The sequence below is a fragment of the Ananas comosus genome, linkage group 15 (assembly GCF_001540865.1).
Source record: "Ananas comosus cultivar F153 linkage group 15, ASM154086v1, whole genome shotgun sequence".
NCBI lineage: Eukaryota > Viridiplantae > Streptophyta > Magnoliopsida > Poales > Bromeliaceae > Ananas > Ananas comosus.
The window spans coordinates 8,741,181-8,754,469 of record NC_033635.1 but is presented as its reverse complement, the minus strand read 5'-3'; the positions used below and the strand labels follow the sequence as shown (position 1 = coordinate 8,754,469).

The following is a 13,289-nucleotide window of genomic DNA, read 5'->3' as shown; positions in this document are numbered from 1 at the left end:
TGTCAAAGTTCTAATTTGAGAATAGTATTAAATTTTTCATAATTTTAAATAAATTTATAGAATTATATTTGAGAGTAAAATTAGTATTTTCTTATCCTATTATTTTTTAGTTTATATGAAGCAAACAATGGAACGAAAATAATTCATTCCGATTCCCAATCTATGAATGAGCCAAACAAAACATCTATGGGGAGTGATGTTAGGATTTTCATATATTGTGGCTCAATTAATCATATTTAATTTAGGATTTGCTATAGATAAAGGTCAATCCTAACAGATATAGAACTACTTGATATGGTATATTTTATCCCTATCCCATCTATTTTAAATTTAAATAGAATTCTAATCAGACTTTGATGGAAAGTCGATTTGGGCTCTATAAAAAGGGGTATTGGTCCTGCCACTTTCTCATACGCATTATGGTAAAGAATTACCCTCCGTTTCACACCATACGGCAAAGTGCCTGAGAAAGGAGGAGGCAAAGTGCCTGAGAAAGGAGGAGAAACCAAATCACCCAAGTTCGATTCGTGACTTTCAGATCATTGCCGGACTTCACACTTCCGCAGATTGATCAGGAATTTCTTCTCTATGGCGCTCTGTGAGTTATTTTATCTTATTTGATCCTGGATTTTGGTATGTATTTAATTTGTTTCCTATTTTACATACCTTAAAATTCTATCAAGTGAACCAATTCAATTATCATTCCAATTTATTTTCATTTCATTATCCATTCAAATTCCAACCTTGATCAACCAAACAAGCCCTTATTTCCACTTTCTATAATGTTATCATTTCATCATAATTAAAGGGCAATTTCCCGTACTTATTGATACTGATTGATACATCAGGAATATGTTAATCACTTAATCAATTGAGAATAACAAACAATTAACCATGAACCCAATTAAATAGCACTTGTGTGATTCTTCTCCACCTGCTACTCAATTTCTTGGTGTGATCCCCTCTTCAATATCATTCTTCTCTTTGTTATGGACTATGGCTTGTGAAGGACTCTTCCGGCCAACACCGCAGCTTCGATGACGAGCGAAATCACGTCCACCACCTCCTCTATCATGCACTTGTTACCTCTAAATGTTTGCCCCCCCTCCTTCACCCTCGCCAAGCAGTTGAGTAGGTTCTCGTTGCACCCCGTACTTAAATAATCATCTGCGATACGCAATATATTCACACGCAGTTACCCGCATTAGTAAAATGTTGTGCACAATATGCATCATCAAGTTAATTATTAATTAGAGTAATTGTGTGATTGAGCATTAATTATTTTTGCTCTCTCAACACTAGCACATACAAAGCAATCAAGTTGCAACTACTGTTGCAACCAACCATTATTCACAGCCCTACATTTTTCTCTCTTTTTTTCCCTCTCTTTCTAGGATAACAATAACTCCTTTAACAGGGATTATTGCAAATTTAGTCAGTAAAATTTGAGCTATTTTTGACTCATCCTCACAATTTTAGATCAGAATTTAAGTTTGAGCCCAGATAGTCCCCAAAGATTGAGCCTGGTTTTAAACTTTGTTTGAAAGTTTTAGATTTTAAACTTTTCAGAAATAGAGTTAGCTAGGATTATAATAGCAAAGTCTAGTAAATGGTGGTGATGTGACACTCTTCGAAATGGTAGATTTAAATAAAACGTGTTGTTACAAGTGAATGATGAATACAAAACTAAACGAGTACATAAATAAAATCTGGATCAAACTTTAAAAGCAAATTTTGATATTAACCCTAGAAACAATAATAACAACACATCAAGGGTTCATAAGGAAAATATTGGTAAACACTATCTACCATATAGACAAAAGATCATAAGGCCAATAAAAAACAGTATCATGTATAATAAGATCGTTAAATATGAACTAAACATAATCATGTGTATATCCTATTAATAATCATTGGACATTGTCTACAGAAAAATATGTTAACTGAACTAAATCTTTTGAGAAGTTTAACCAAAGCAGTTTCCAAATATATATGGTTCTTATTTAAGAGGCATGAGCCGTGTTATTATTATATTATAGTCATTATTTAAGCCTTATCTACCAACAGAACTAAAAAAAGAAATTTTGAACTTTTTTTCAACATCCGCAACCTTATTAAAATATAAATTTTCAATGTTGGATGTGATGTATAACCCTTTACATGGTTTATATAAGTAACAGAGACTATTTACCTTATAATCTAAATTTAAATCTATTATATATGTGAGGTACAACGTTGTAAATGGGTGACTTCAATTCATTAGACAATTAAAAAAATGTAGATCTATAATTAATAGTTTGATATCTTAGGTAAAAGGCTATGAACCTCACCTAAATTATAGCGCTCATATTTAAAAATTTTCTCTTTACTATGCAATCTAAAATTTATTGAAATTTAACAATTTTTGTTAATCAATTCTAAAATATTTATTGAGTAGCAGATATTCTAAAGATTGCAAATTAGCTCGTAAAATTGAAATTTTAATATTTAAATATTCATCTTTAAATACAGCATATAGGTATAAGTATGAGGAGCATTAAACTTTCTAAATTGTTACAATCAATATTAAATATAAAAATATAAAAAATATTATTCTCTGCTAACTTAAGCTTTTGGAGAACAACGATTATTTTATATTATTTAACATAGTAGAGTTCGGATCACTCAGGCTCCTAACATAAATGATTTTTTTCTTATTTAATTCAAGTCCATATCATTGGTCTATCAAAAAATCTTGAGTTTAACACGTGAGAGGAGAGTGGTAACTAAAAAAATATAAAAATATTATTCTCTACTAGTTTAAGCATTTGGAAAACAATAGTTGTTTCATATTATTTAATAATCAGGTCTTACAATCTAATTTAACTGCCTAAACATTATCTATTGTTGATATAAAAGGTGATGGTCATATCATCAGTTGTAACTACTACATCACTACCGACCGTCCCTAGAGCAAGTGGCAAAGGGGTTGGTGGTTGGTACCGGAGGTCCCAAGTTCGAATCCTAGTTGATTCACATTTCCAGCTAAGTTTATTTTTAAATAAAATAAACGAAACAGGTAGCGTGCTACCTATCTCTCAAAAAAAAAAGAAAAAAGAAAAAAAAAAACTACTACATCACTTTCACATTAGTCACATATAAATATTTAGTTAAATAAATTAGGTTGTTGATTTGATTGCAACAATTCAGATTAATGTTTAAGCTAGAAATTATACCAAATTAAAGTTGGGGACCAAAAGACTCAAAACTCAATGTTTGATGGCCTTAATTTCTACTTAATTTAGGAATAGGTACAAGTTTAATATATATAAACAGGAAGTTGAACAATTTCGCATTTAGATCAAAATTGGATTGTTTTCGGGAATAAGAAAAATAGCATTTGGATACTTAGACTGGAATAGTGAGAATAAAAATAACTATAGTTTTAAAATAATAATATCTTATCTACTTAATTAACATAAAATATTAATCAAATTAATAAATTTATTAGCCATGAATATCGTAATAAATTAATAAATATGATTATTAGTTAATTAATACATTAATTAATTAATTAATTATAAAAGATACGTTATCTTTTTAATTAGTTAGTAAATTATTTTAGTTAGATAAGTAGTGAAGAAATTATTTAATTAATTAATATAAAATATTAATTAAATAATAATTTAACTTATTTAATTAACTAATTAATCATGAATACTGCAAAAAAACCTAAATATTAATTAATAAAATAATAAACAATTTATGTTGTTAATTAATAATTTAATTAACCATATTTAATTTAATAAATTAATTAAATTAATTAATTAATAGTTAAATAATTAGTTAATAAAATAATTAGATTGGTCAAGTATTATATTAATGAAAGAGCTAATACAATAATAAAAATTATATTTACTGTAACTAAGTTTGTTCTCAAATTGGGGCAAACTTGTCCTGCAAAAAGGCTGGAGCAGTAGTTCAAAGCTTGTACCAGTTTATACCAACTTATTCTCCAAAATCGAGAACTGCTATCCCAGGCTCCCAAGCTGCCCAAAGGGTGTTTGGGTATAAGTGAGGGAATAAAAACTTATTCCCTCCTCACTTAACTTAGTTCCCAGCCGAACACCATCCCCTAAAGTTTAGCGGTGGTCTTTCTAGGGTTTAGTAGGGTTTAGTAGCCGTCGGTGGAATATAGTATTAATCCAAAAATAAAAATAATTAAAATGTAGATCCAGTAGTGAAAAAATTAGCAAAAAATAAACAGCACCAACTGTTTGTTGTTATTAGAAGCACGCCGGTCGGAGTCTGGATTCTGAGGAATTCTACACTACCACACTTTCACCACATCATCAATAACAAGGCAATCACCTTTCTTCTTTTCAAACAAAAGTACAATAAAAATATTTTTTTATAATCATGATGGGACGTATATCTTTAAAAGGAAATTTTTTATTGATTTATCACGCCACTTCGCCAATATACCCGTTGTATTCTAGAAATTTTCATATGGATTCTTCGTATGTATTTATCTGAATTTCTTTAGCGAAGTGAATTTAATTAAAAATGATAGAGATAGAAAAGTGCATGGTGGGGAGCGAGAGAAGGGGGAGAAAGAGAGGGAGGGAGAGAGAGTACGTACTGTTGTGGGCTTGGACGCAGGCGTCGTGGGTCATGCAGCAGGCGTCGAGGGCGTCACACGGCTTCTCTCCGGGACACCCGCTGTACAGTATCCCGCAGTACTTCCCATACCTCAAGAACGGAGGCACTTCACATATATACAAACATACAAACAAACAACACACATTTCCATTTCATTATTTATTTCCATGTCATTTATTCATTATCATATCATGATTAATTTCACCCACCACAACACCCCACCCACCAACCCCAACAAATTAAAGAATAAACGAATCAGTCCAAACTAACTCTCATGTACCGGACCAGAATTAATTGATATTTATACACAAAGCAATTTTGGATACTGCTAAAATAAGTGCATTGTATTGAGTCGTAATTAATTTGAACCTAGCTCTTTATGATACGGCACTTTTATTAGAAAAAAAAAAAAAATGAGAGTAAAATATTATATAATGCAAATTAAATCATGAAGAAACTTACAAGACTAGACAAAGCTATATATATATATATATAGTACCACATTGAGTAATTGATAAGAGACTAAAAACTTAATACATATATATATATATATATATATATTACAAGGCTCACATCTGATCGGGCTAAAATATTTGAGTACTGGGACTGGTTTTATTAGATATGTCATAGTTATCAACTGATGTGGACTTATAATACTGAACCAAAAACTAATATAAAATGAATGAATGAAGCAGATAGCGTGTTACCTTCCTCTCAATAAATTAAAAAAAAAAAATAGTACGAAATTGTTCATTCATATTTTCCCATCTAAATTCTAGCTTTGCTCGTAATTTTAATTAATCCTAGTACGTAGATATAAGACACAATAATTAGTTTAATTAATTGCATACCTGTGCAGTGCTCCGACTCGCATGTCCGACTACACTCCTGCTTACTCTGTAATAAATAAATTGAAAAAAAAAAAAACTTATATTTTCAATTTTATTATATCATAAACGGACGTTTTGAAATGTTTTGGATCTTTTAGAATCTCAAGACCAGAAGAGATCTATCTTAGAAGAAAAATGAGAGGGGAAAGAAGAAGATGCAATCTGTAATTCTGTATTGATATTCTTGGTTAGTTTTGTCCAGACCACGGAGTCGCCGCCGGGGCTGACAGTCTGGACGCCGACGTTGAGCGCGCGAGAAGGGACGGCAGCCAGCAAGAATAAGAAGAAGAAGTTGATGATGGCTGCCGGCTTCAACATCTCTTAATTGCCCTGTATCTATCTATCTATCTATCTATCTATCTATCTATCAATCCTCGAGATGCTGATGCTGAAGCTGAAGCTGAATTAGCTAATTTATGTCGCCAATGATTTAGAAGTTTATTTAGCCAATGATTTTCTTTTATAGCGAAATGAAGAAGAGATAAAGGAGAGAGAGAGAGGAGGAGGAGCATGTGCGCGTGGGGTCCTGCTTGTTCGTATTCCGCTCGTGAGCGGGCTTCGTTGTGTAGCTCACGGGTTGCCATCAACTATTGGAAAAATTACACCGCCTACTATATAGCCCCTAAACTTTTCGCAGGTTTCAACTGAGTCCTTAAAACTTTTAAATTCAAAACTTTTGTTTGTAGCAAATATTATATATATATATATATAGAGAGAGAGAGAGAGAGAGAGAGAGAGATAGAGAGAGAACACACGCTAGGCTGGTATACTATCGGTAGCACGGAAGCCTCCGTGTTATCAAGTTGTTTTCAATGATACAGCTTCCAAATCGACAATCGGCTCCGTTAGACTTGATCTACACTATTAAAAGTATTTGAAAACTAAATTTCATAATTTTTCGACATCATTTGGCTAGTGATCAAAAGATCTCAAAATTAACAATTTTAATGATAGATGTGATGCATTTGTGAATAAAGAGATAATTTTATAAAAACTATATGCATTTTCGGACCATTAATTCTATTTCAATGATATCACTAAATCAATAGATTGAAAATATGAGAAAAATAAATGTTTTATGGTATATTGTATAATAATTTTTTCAGCCAATTATTTATTAAAATAAAGAGATAATTTTATAAAGCTTTCTGTAAACACATCAAATAGCAGATATATTTCTATAAATTAAGCTTTCAAATTTATCCCTTCAAAAGTCCAGTGATGTTCAGTTTTATTCATCTAGTTTGTTACCGTTAGCCCGCTATTTATTTTTTAACAGAATATAAGTGAAATATTTATTTTGCTATTAGAAATATATTCCTCAAAAAACTCCGACTGTTCAAATCGTGTAGAAATGTCTTCCAAAAAATTATCAATAGTCATTTTTTTTCTCTACAAAAACTAATCTAATTCACCATTATTGTAACATTTTCTCTGCCTCTTTTTTCACTCATTTTCTCTTTTACCTATCTAATACTGATTCCCCGGCGGTCGACATGGAAGAATCAAAACACCTCGTAGATAAATGAGGATGGAGAAACTCTAGTTATGAGTTCGAAACTAGCATGAGGAAGAAAAAGACGAGTTTCCATTACTAGAATTTTAATCAAACTAGAATTTTGATTTAGAAAAGAAGGTATATTAATTACCAAAGGGCTAAAAAGATCAATTTATCTTATTTACTAACCAAGGTTAAGCATTTTATCTGTTGTTAACTATATTTTTCTAACGGACACTATGACACTAACAGCAGCTAGGGATATATTTAAAACTGTTAGAATTTTTTGAAGGATAAATCTGACAACATGAATTTATAGGGATATATCTGCTGTTTGATATATTTACAGAAAGCTTTATGAAATTATCTCTAAAATAAAATATTTTTAAAAATAAGGATATTAAATTTAAAAGCTTGCTCGCTCCGAGTAAAACCGGAACAAGAGTTCAGGGACTAGAAGTGCAATTTGCCTCTCATCTAATATCGATCTCACTGCGATGATCTAATCGGACGGCTCCGATGAGTTGCTTTTTTCAGTTGATATTATACACTGATGCGACAACGAATCTCTCTAGATGATGCCAAGTTATGGGGAACTTTTTCTTCGCGAAGTACTCACCAAACAGTGTTAAAAATAAATATCTAAAAGGGAGGAGGAGGGGGTTACATTGACCAAGACAACCTATCTTAGTTGTTTAAGTGATATATATATATATATATTGAATGTAGATTAAGGTGCGTTGGTTTCCAGGTCATTGAGTTATGAAAGGAGACATCATAACTATATGAAGCTCAAATAATGGATATATGGCGTTACACTTCTTCAACTCATCTAGAATGGTTAGTTTATAATACTACATAACTAACGAGTTAAAAATAATAATGTGTAAAGTAATATTTTATTGTAGATCGGTTATATATACTACCGTGACCAGTTGTTCAATGCCAATTGTCGAATTTAGTGAGCTTGAGCTTTTTTGGTATCTGAAGAATGATCAGATTTGATAAATTTTATTACTTAATATAAAAATAGGCCCTATTAATTAATTGCACCATGGTGTGACTGAAATGTGGCTTTTAATGACAGTGTGTGCCTATTCTTTCGTATTGCTTTTGGATGTCAACAGTTGATGTTAATTATTGTAACTTTTGAGTGGGCTGGTATGCTTCTCTCCGTGCATCTAAGTTGTTTTTGATATTCGGATTTTCAAATCGACGATCAGTTCCATTAGAGTTGATCTAGAGTATTTGAAGTACCTAAAAAATAAATTTTGTGATTTTTCGATATCATTTGCCTAGTGATTGAAGGGGCTCAAAATCAATAATTTTAACGGCTGTGGTGAGCCGTTTGCAAGTTTAACGGTGTAGAAATATTCAAATCACATGAAATTTTGATAAAAAATTCTTTATACCATATTAAACAACATCAATAACGTTAATCTAAAATTTTAATGTCATATCATCATATTTTGTAAGATTTTATTTTCAGCTGTTGATTTTGAGCCACTTCAATCACTAGGCAAATGATATCGAAAAATCGCAAAATTTATTTTCTAGATACTTCAAATACTCTAGATCAAGTCTAACGGAGCCGATCGTCGATTCGAAAGTCCGAACATCGGAAACAATGTGGAAGCACAGAGCGCTCCGTGCTTCCAGAAGCATACCAGACGCACTCGTAACTTTTTTTTAATTATTGTTATGTACAAGAATATGACACAGAGGAAAGATAAAAAAAAAAAATTGAAAAATCAAAGCAATTAAGGTAATAAATTAATTTCTTTGAAGGAGTAAGAGACACAATTTAGAGTACGCTCGGTTTAAAAGAAAAATCGAAATCGGAACAGAAATGAAAATGGGTTGGAATTAAAAACAGGATTGGAATCAAAAACAGAATGATAAAGTTGATAATTAATTTCTTTGGCTCATAAGAGGAGTCAAAATTGGAATTAGAATTATGTCCAAATAAAAATTCAATAAAATTAAATTTTTATTAAAAATTTATACTTTTTATTCAAAATTTTAATCAAAATTTGAACTTACAATTTAAACTTAAAATTTTGAATTTACAATTCAATTCAAGGTAAAAGTCAAATTTTAATTTAAAAATTTTAAATTAAAATTTTAAAAATTAAAATTAAAATTTTAAATTTATATTTTAATTTTAAATTTTAAACTATAATTTTATAAAATAAATTTATATAATTTATATATATTTGAATTCAAATAATTATTAGTGAAAAAAAGAACTTTTCTTTATCACTTCGGAATCAAAATTGACTTCCACCATAAATGTGGGAGTCACTTTTGAGGGTTTTCAATCCCTCTCCTGATTAAGAATCGAAATGCTAATCTCTCAATCTAAACACTAACAATAGAATTGATTTATTTCGATTTTTATTTCAAATCTCAAATACTTCAAACCAAATATGCCCCTACGCTAGTTAGTTAATACTTAGCACATCTGGTAATGTGATTGTGCCTAGCATAGTTGGCTAAGAGCGCTTAATGGTTGGCATCCATAATCCCTAGTTGGAAAACTAATCGATTTATATTTCTAATTGAATTCCTTTTAAAAAATAATAAAACGAATAGCTTCCTATGTTCCACTCAAAAATAATAATAAAAAAGAGAAATATTTGTTAAACTTAATAATGAATTAAGATTGTACTTTCTATCATGATTTTGATTTCTATATCCGGATTGTAAACGGCGATTGTCACACCTCGAATTACAGCGAAAGCCCACCGGTCGTGTGCACAGACCCGTCGTATACACCAACCACCTCCGATGCACACCAGGCATCTACAACAAACATAGAAAAAAGTATAAACCATTTCTAACAGGGTAATCAGAGTAAAAACATCGATACATAAACTCAAATTACATACATCTCAAAGACTATAATCTTAAGAACACAAGGTATAATTCCTCTTTATTTCTATAACAAAAAAATATTTATGCTTATCTCAATTTTTTATAATTAATCTGTTAAAAAATAACATTCTTATCCATAAATTTTATCTATACTATCTATACTATATATAAAAACACGTATTTCAAATTTCGTCTGTTGACAGACCCATTACGAGAAAAAATATTGATTCCTCTTTTCTTGCGTACAATAAATAATAGAAATAAACAAAATCTTAATTCCTCTTTATTTCTATAACAGAAAAATATTTATGCTTATCCAAATTTTTTATGATTAATCTGTTAAAAAGTAGCATTCTTATCCAAAAAATTTAATTATAATGGATCAAAATTAAATTTTAAATGTTGAAATAAATATAAATTAAATTTTGATGCTTTTTGTTTAAAACACATATTTAAATTTTAGATCATCACAAATCAAAAAATATATAAAAATATTTAATGTATATAAAAAATAAAAAATATAGAATATTACAAATATTTTCTAATAAAATGTAGTATCCCTGATGTTCTGCAGCCGTGAGAGTTCAGCATCGGAGACTTGTAGACACATCTGGAGAGTGTCGAGACAAGTCTGAGTCGTTTTGATGCGAAATAGACGCAAAACGGACTCAGTGTGACGCGAGAGCAGGATTTTAGCACTGAAATCTGCAAATTGCAAATTTGTCAGTATTGAGTACCGGTACCACATAGGGGAGTACCGATACCCCAGGGTAATTTTTCGATTCTTCTATCGGGTTGAGATTGCTGATACTGGGTACCGGTACGGCATTGGCCTGGTACCGGTACGCGAGGGTAGGTGAGGGGCCTTTTGGTCTTTTAATGCCTCGATCGTTTCACCCTTATCCCCACCGCTTCTTATAGGATAGAGAGACAGAGAAGGAGCTTCTGGTTGCTGTGCTCTTTCGCTCTGTGCTCTTTCTCTCTCTCTAGTCTTTGATCGTGAGGCAAGGTAGAGGCCTTGGTTGGAGTTCGGATCAACTTCGACGTTGCGCCGGGGAGTCGTTCGAGCGTGCGTGCGTCGTGGTAGCGCCGTTGGAGGCCGGGCGAGCGTGTGTTTTCCTGTCACGCCCCGGGGTCCNACCCTAGGAACTCCTTATATGATTGTCAATTTGCACACAAGTCCCTCTACACTGATTAATAGAAATTTAGTCCTTCACAGTGCGAGTATTTTGCACGTACGCCCTTCCACATCTGATTTCGCATGATTCGGTACATAAAATATTACGACTCTTGCGAATTTCCTGATTTTCCACTCTCGACCCCTTAGCAAACTTCAAGCAATATCCGACAATTCGTTCATCGGATTTCTGAACGGATTGCACCATCGCGTTCAGCACGACGAGGGCATCGAATCTAGCATTTCGTTTCGTCCGATTTGATCTCCGATTCACGACGAAATCCATTCTCTCTCCAAAAGGCCAAAATGATGCACAATTACATAAGAAACATGTATTTTCAGATTTTCTCGAGAACCGTGCATCAGATCTAAAATTCGTTAGTGCCATTGGTTCCAGAATAGCTGAACCGATTGAAACGAGCTATTGGATCGCTATGAACGGAGTCCGATACATGCCGAAAGCCAACTCTACTCTGTAGCTTCTCCGAAAAAATCGGGTTACTATTCACTTTAAGTGAAAACTAATAATCACGTAACTTCTCCGTTCTAGCTCATTTTCTCCTGAAATTTAACGAGTGCTTATGTAATTAAATTACACACATAAACATCATCAACAGACAGTTTAGTTGCACTGTAAAAATCTCAGTCCTTACATTTCCTCTCCTTCCGACTTCTCGCCGTCGTTGGATTATCTTTTTGAGGTGGATTGAAGTTTACCGAAATCGTCGGTATTCCTCCTAGGCTTAACAGCATGTATTTTTGGCTTCGTATATCAATTTTAATAGCTCGAATTCGTTGATGTGTATGTTAATTGAAATCTGAATTTGGAGCATAACTAGTGATTTAGATAAATTATACATGTTGAACTTGAAACTCACTTAGGAGAAAACTATTTAACCCTACACTGTCATTTTCTGAAAACTACCAGATTTAGCTTTAGGAGTTGTAGTTTGTTTGTATCGTCGCAGTTTGTACGCGGTGGATACTCAGATTAGTATAGGATGAATTTATGCTCGTGCTGGGATGCCAAGCTTATTTTACAGTTGTGTCTAGACTGTTTCGGTCTATCGGGTGCCGTCGCGGTTGATGGTAGACCCAGATTTCTGTACTTTGTATTAGATTGTGCCGAGAGCATGTGAGTTTTGGTTGTTAGACCAGTTAGACCCAGTTCCTTTGGTTATAGCCTATGAAAGCCTGATTGAGCTCGGTAGAGACACGCTTGCATACTCGGTTGGGTAGCGCCCACGACTGCCACTCCGGAGTCGAGCTTAGTGTTTTTGCGTTGATGTCGTAGTTGTCCTCGTTGGACTTGCTCTCCACCAACAACCGAGCGTGGTGGTGGTTGGTGTAGCTTCGGCAGGCGGGACGGGTGTGTTCACAATCCCTAATGAGTTTGGGTCAAAGATTGCATCATGGTTACATCTACAGATAGCTAGTGTTGGTTAGCGATAGTATAGTGGCATACAGCTGTAGAGATTTTTCAGCTTCCTTTACTATCCTTGAGCATATTTTCTGTAGACTTAGTGGGTGAGCAGTTGAGGTCGGTAGCAGTACCCACTGAAGACTACTTCTTTTTGCAGTAGTTCTCACACCCAGTTGTTGACCTTTTTTTGCAGAGCCTTCTTCTGCGGCTACTGCTGTTACTGATCCTGATCCTGGAAAGGGAGTCGTGAGTTAGATCCCTTCCAGTTTTGTTGTAGGGCTAGAGGAGTACCTCCCACAGATAGTTTTGGAGTTTTATGTACATATGATGTTATCTGGGTACTTGTTGGAGCGAGTGATGTAGTAGACCTTTTGTATGTACTTGAACCCTTCGAGGTTTATTTATATATTTATGCTTTCAGTTTAGCAGCTCATTACCTTTTGGTTGTAGCTTGATTTATTTACAGGTGCAGCTATCGCTTCGTATACAGGAAAAATTCCTATGTATTGCTTCGTATACAGGGAAAAACGTGTAATCCGGGGTGTGACAGATTAAGTTGTTATTAGTGCTTAGCATTAGGTCGTTGGGACCTAGAAAAATTTAAGCTTGGCAAACCTTAGGAAGGCAAGACGCGAGAGGCGTGATTTATCGCGAAAGTCAGCTATTGAGCTGTTTTACCTCCTCCTAGAGCGGAGTGAGCAATTGAAGGAGTGTCTATTTCGGCCAAGAAAATTATGTCGGCTACAAACTGCATAATTTTGAGGAGAAACAGGGGCGGCCTTC

At 33.1% G+C, this 13,289-nt stretch overlaps 1 protein-coding gene across 3 annotated transcripts; it reads right to left on the bottom strand.

Moving 5' to 3' along the window:
• LOC109721712 (phospholipase A2 homolog 3) lies at nucleotides 697–5,995 on the bottom strand. 3 transcript variants are annotated; one of them, XM_020249463.1, is made up of 4 exons: nucleotides 5,703–5,995; nucleotides 5,493–5,538; nucleotides 4,622–4,747; nucleotides 697–1,167 (listed from the first exon to the last, which is right to left on the bottom strand). In XM_020249463.1, the coding sequence occupies exons 1-4, from the start codon at nucleotides 5,847–5,849 to the stop codon at nucleotides 995–997; spliced, it is 492 nt and encodes a 163-aa protein (XP_020105052.1). In that variant the 5' UTR covers nucleotides 5,850–5,995; the 3' UTR covers nucleotides 697–994. The 3 variants fall into 3 exon arrangements, with proteins under 3 accessions (XP_020105052.1, XP_020105054.1, XP_020105053.1); XM_020249465.1 differs by having other exon boundaries at nucleotides 5,739–5,993; XM_020249464.1 differs by having other exon boundaries at nucleotides 5,736–5,990.

What these genes read in the sequence shown, in the direction of transcription:
- LOC109721712 (XM_020249463.1), bottom strand. Translation starts at nt 5,849, where the DNA reads ATGTTGAAGCCGGCAGCCATCATCAACTTCTTCTTCTTATTCTTGCTG. An exon ending in CGAGTCGGAGCACTGCACAG is followed by an intron (nt 4,748 to 5,492) that starts GTATGCAATTAA and finishes ATATATGTGAAG; the next exon opens with TGCCTCCGTTCTTGAGGTAT. An exon ending in CTGCGTCCAAGCCCACAACA is followed by an intron (nt 1,168 to 4,621) that starts GTACGTACTCTC and finishes TGCGTATCGCAG; the next exon opens with ATGATTATTTAAGTACGGGG.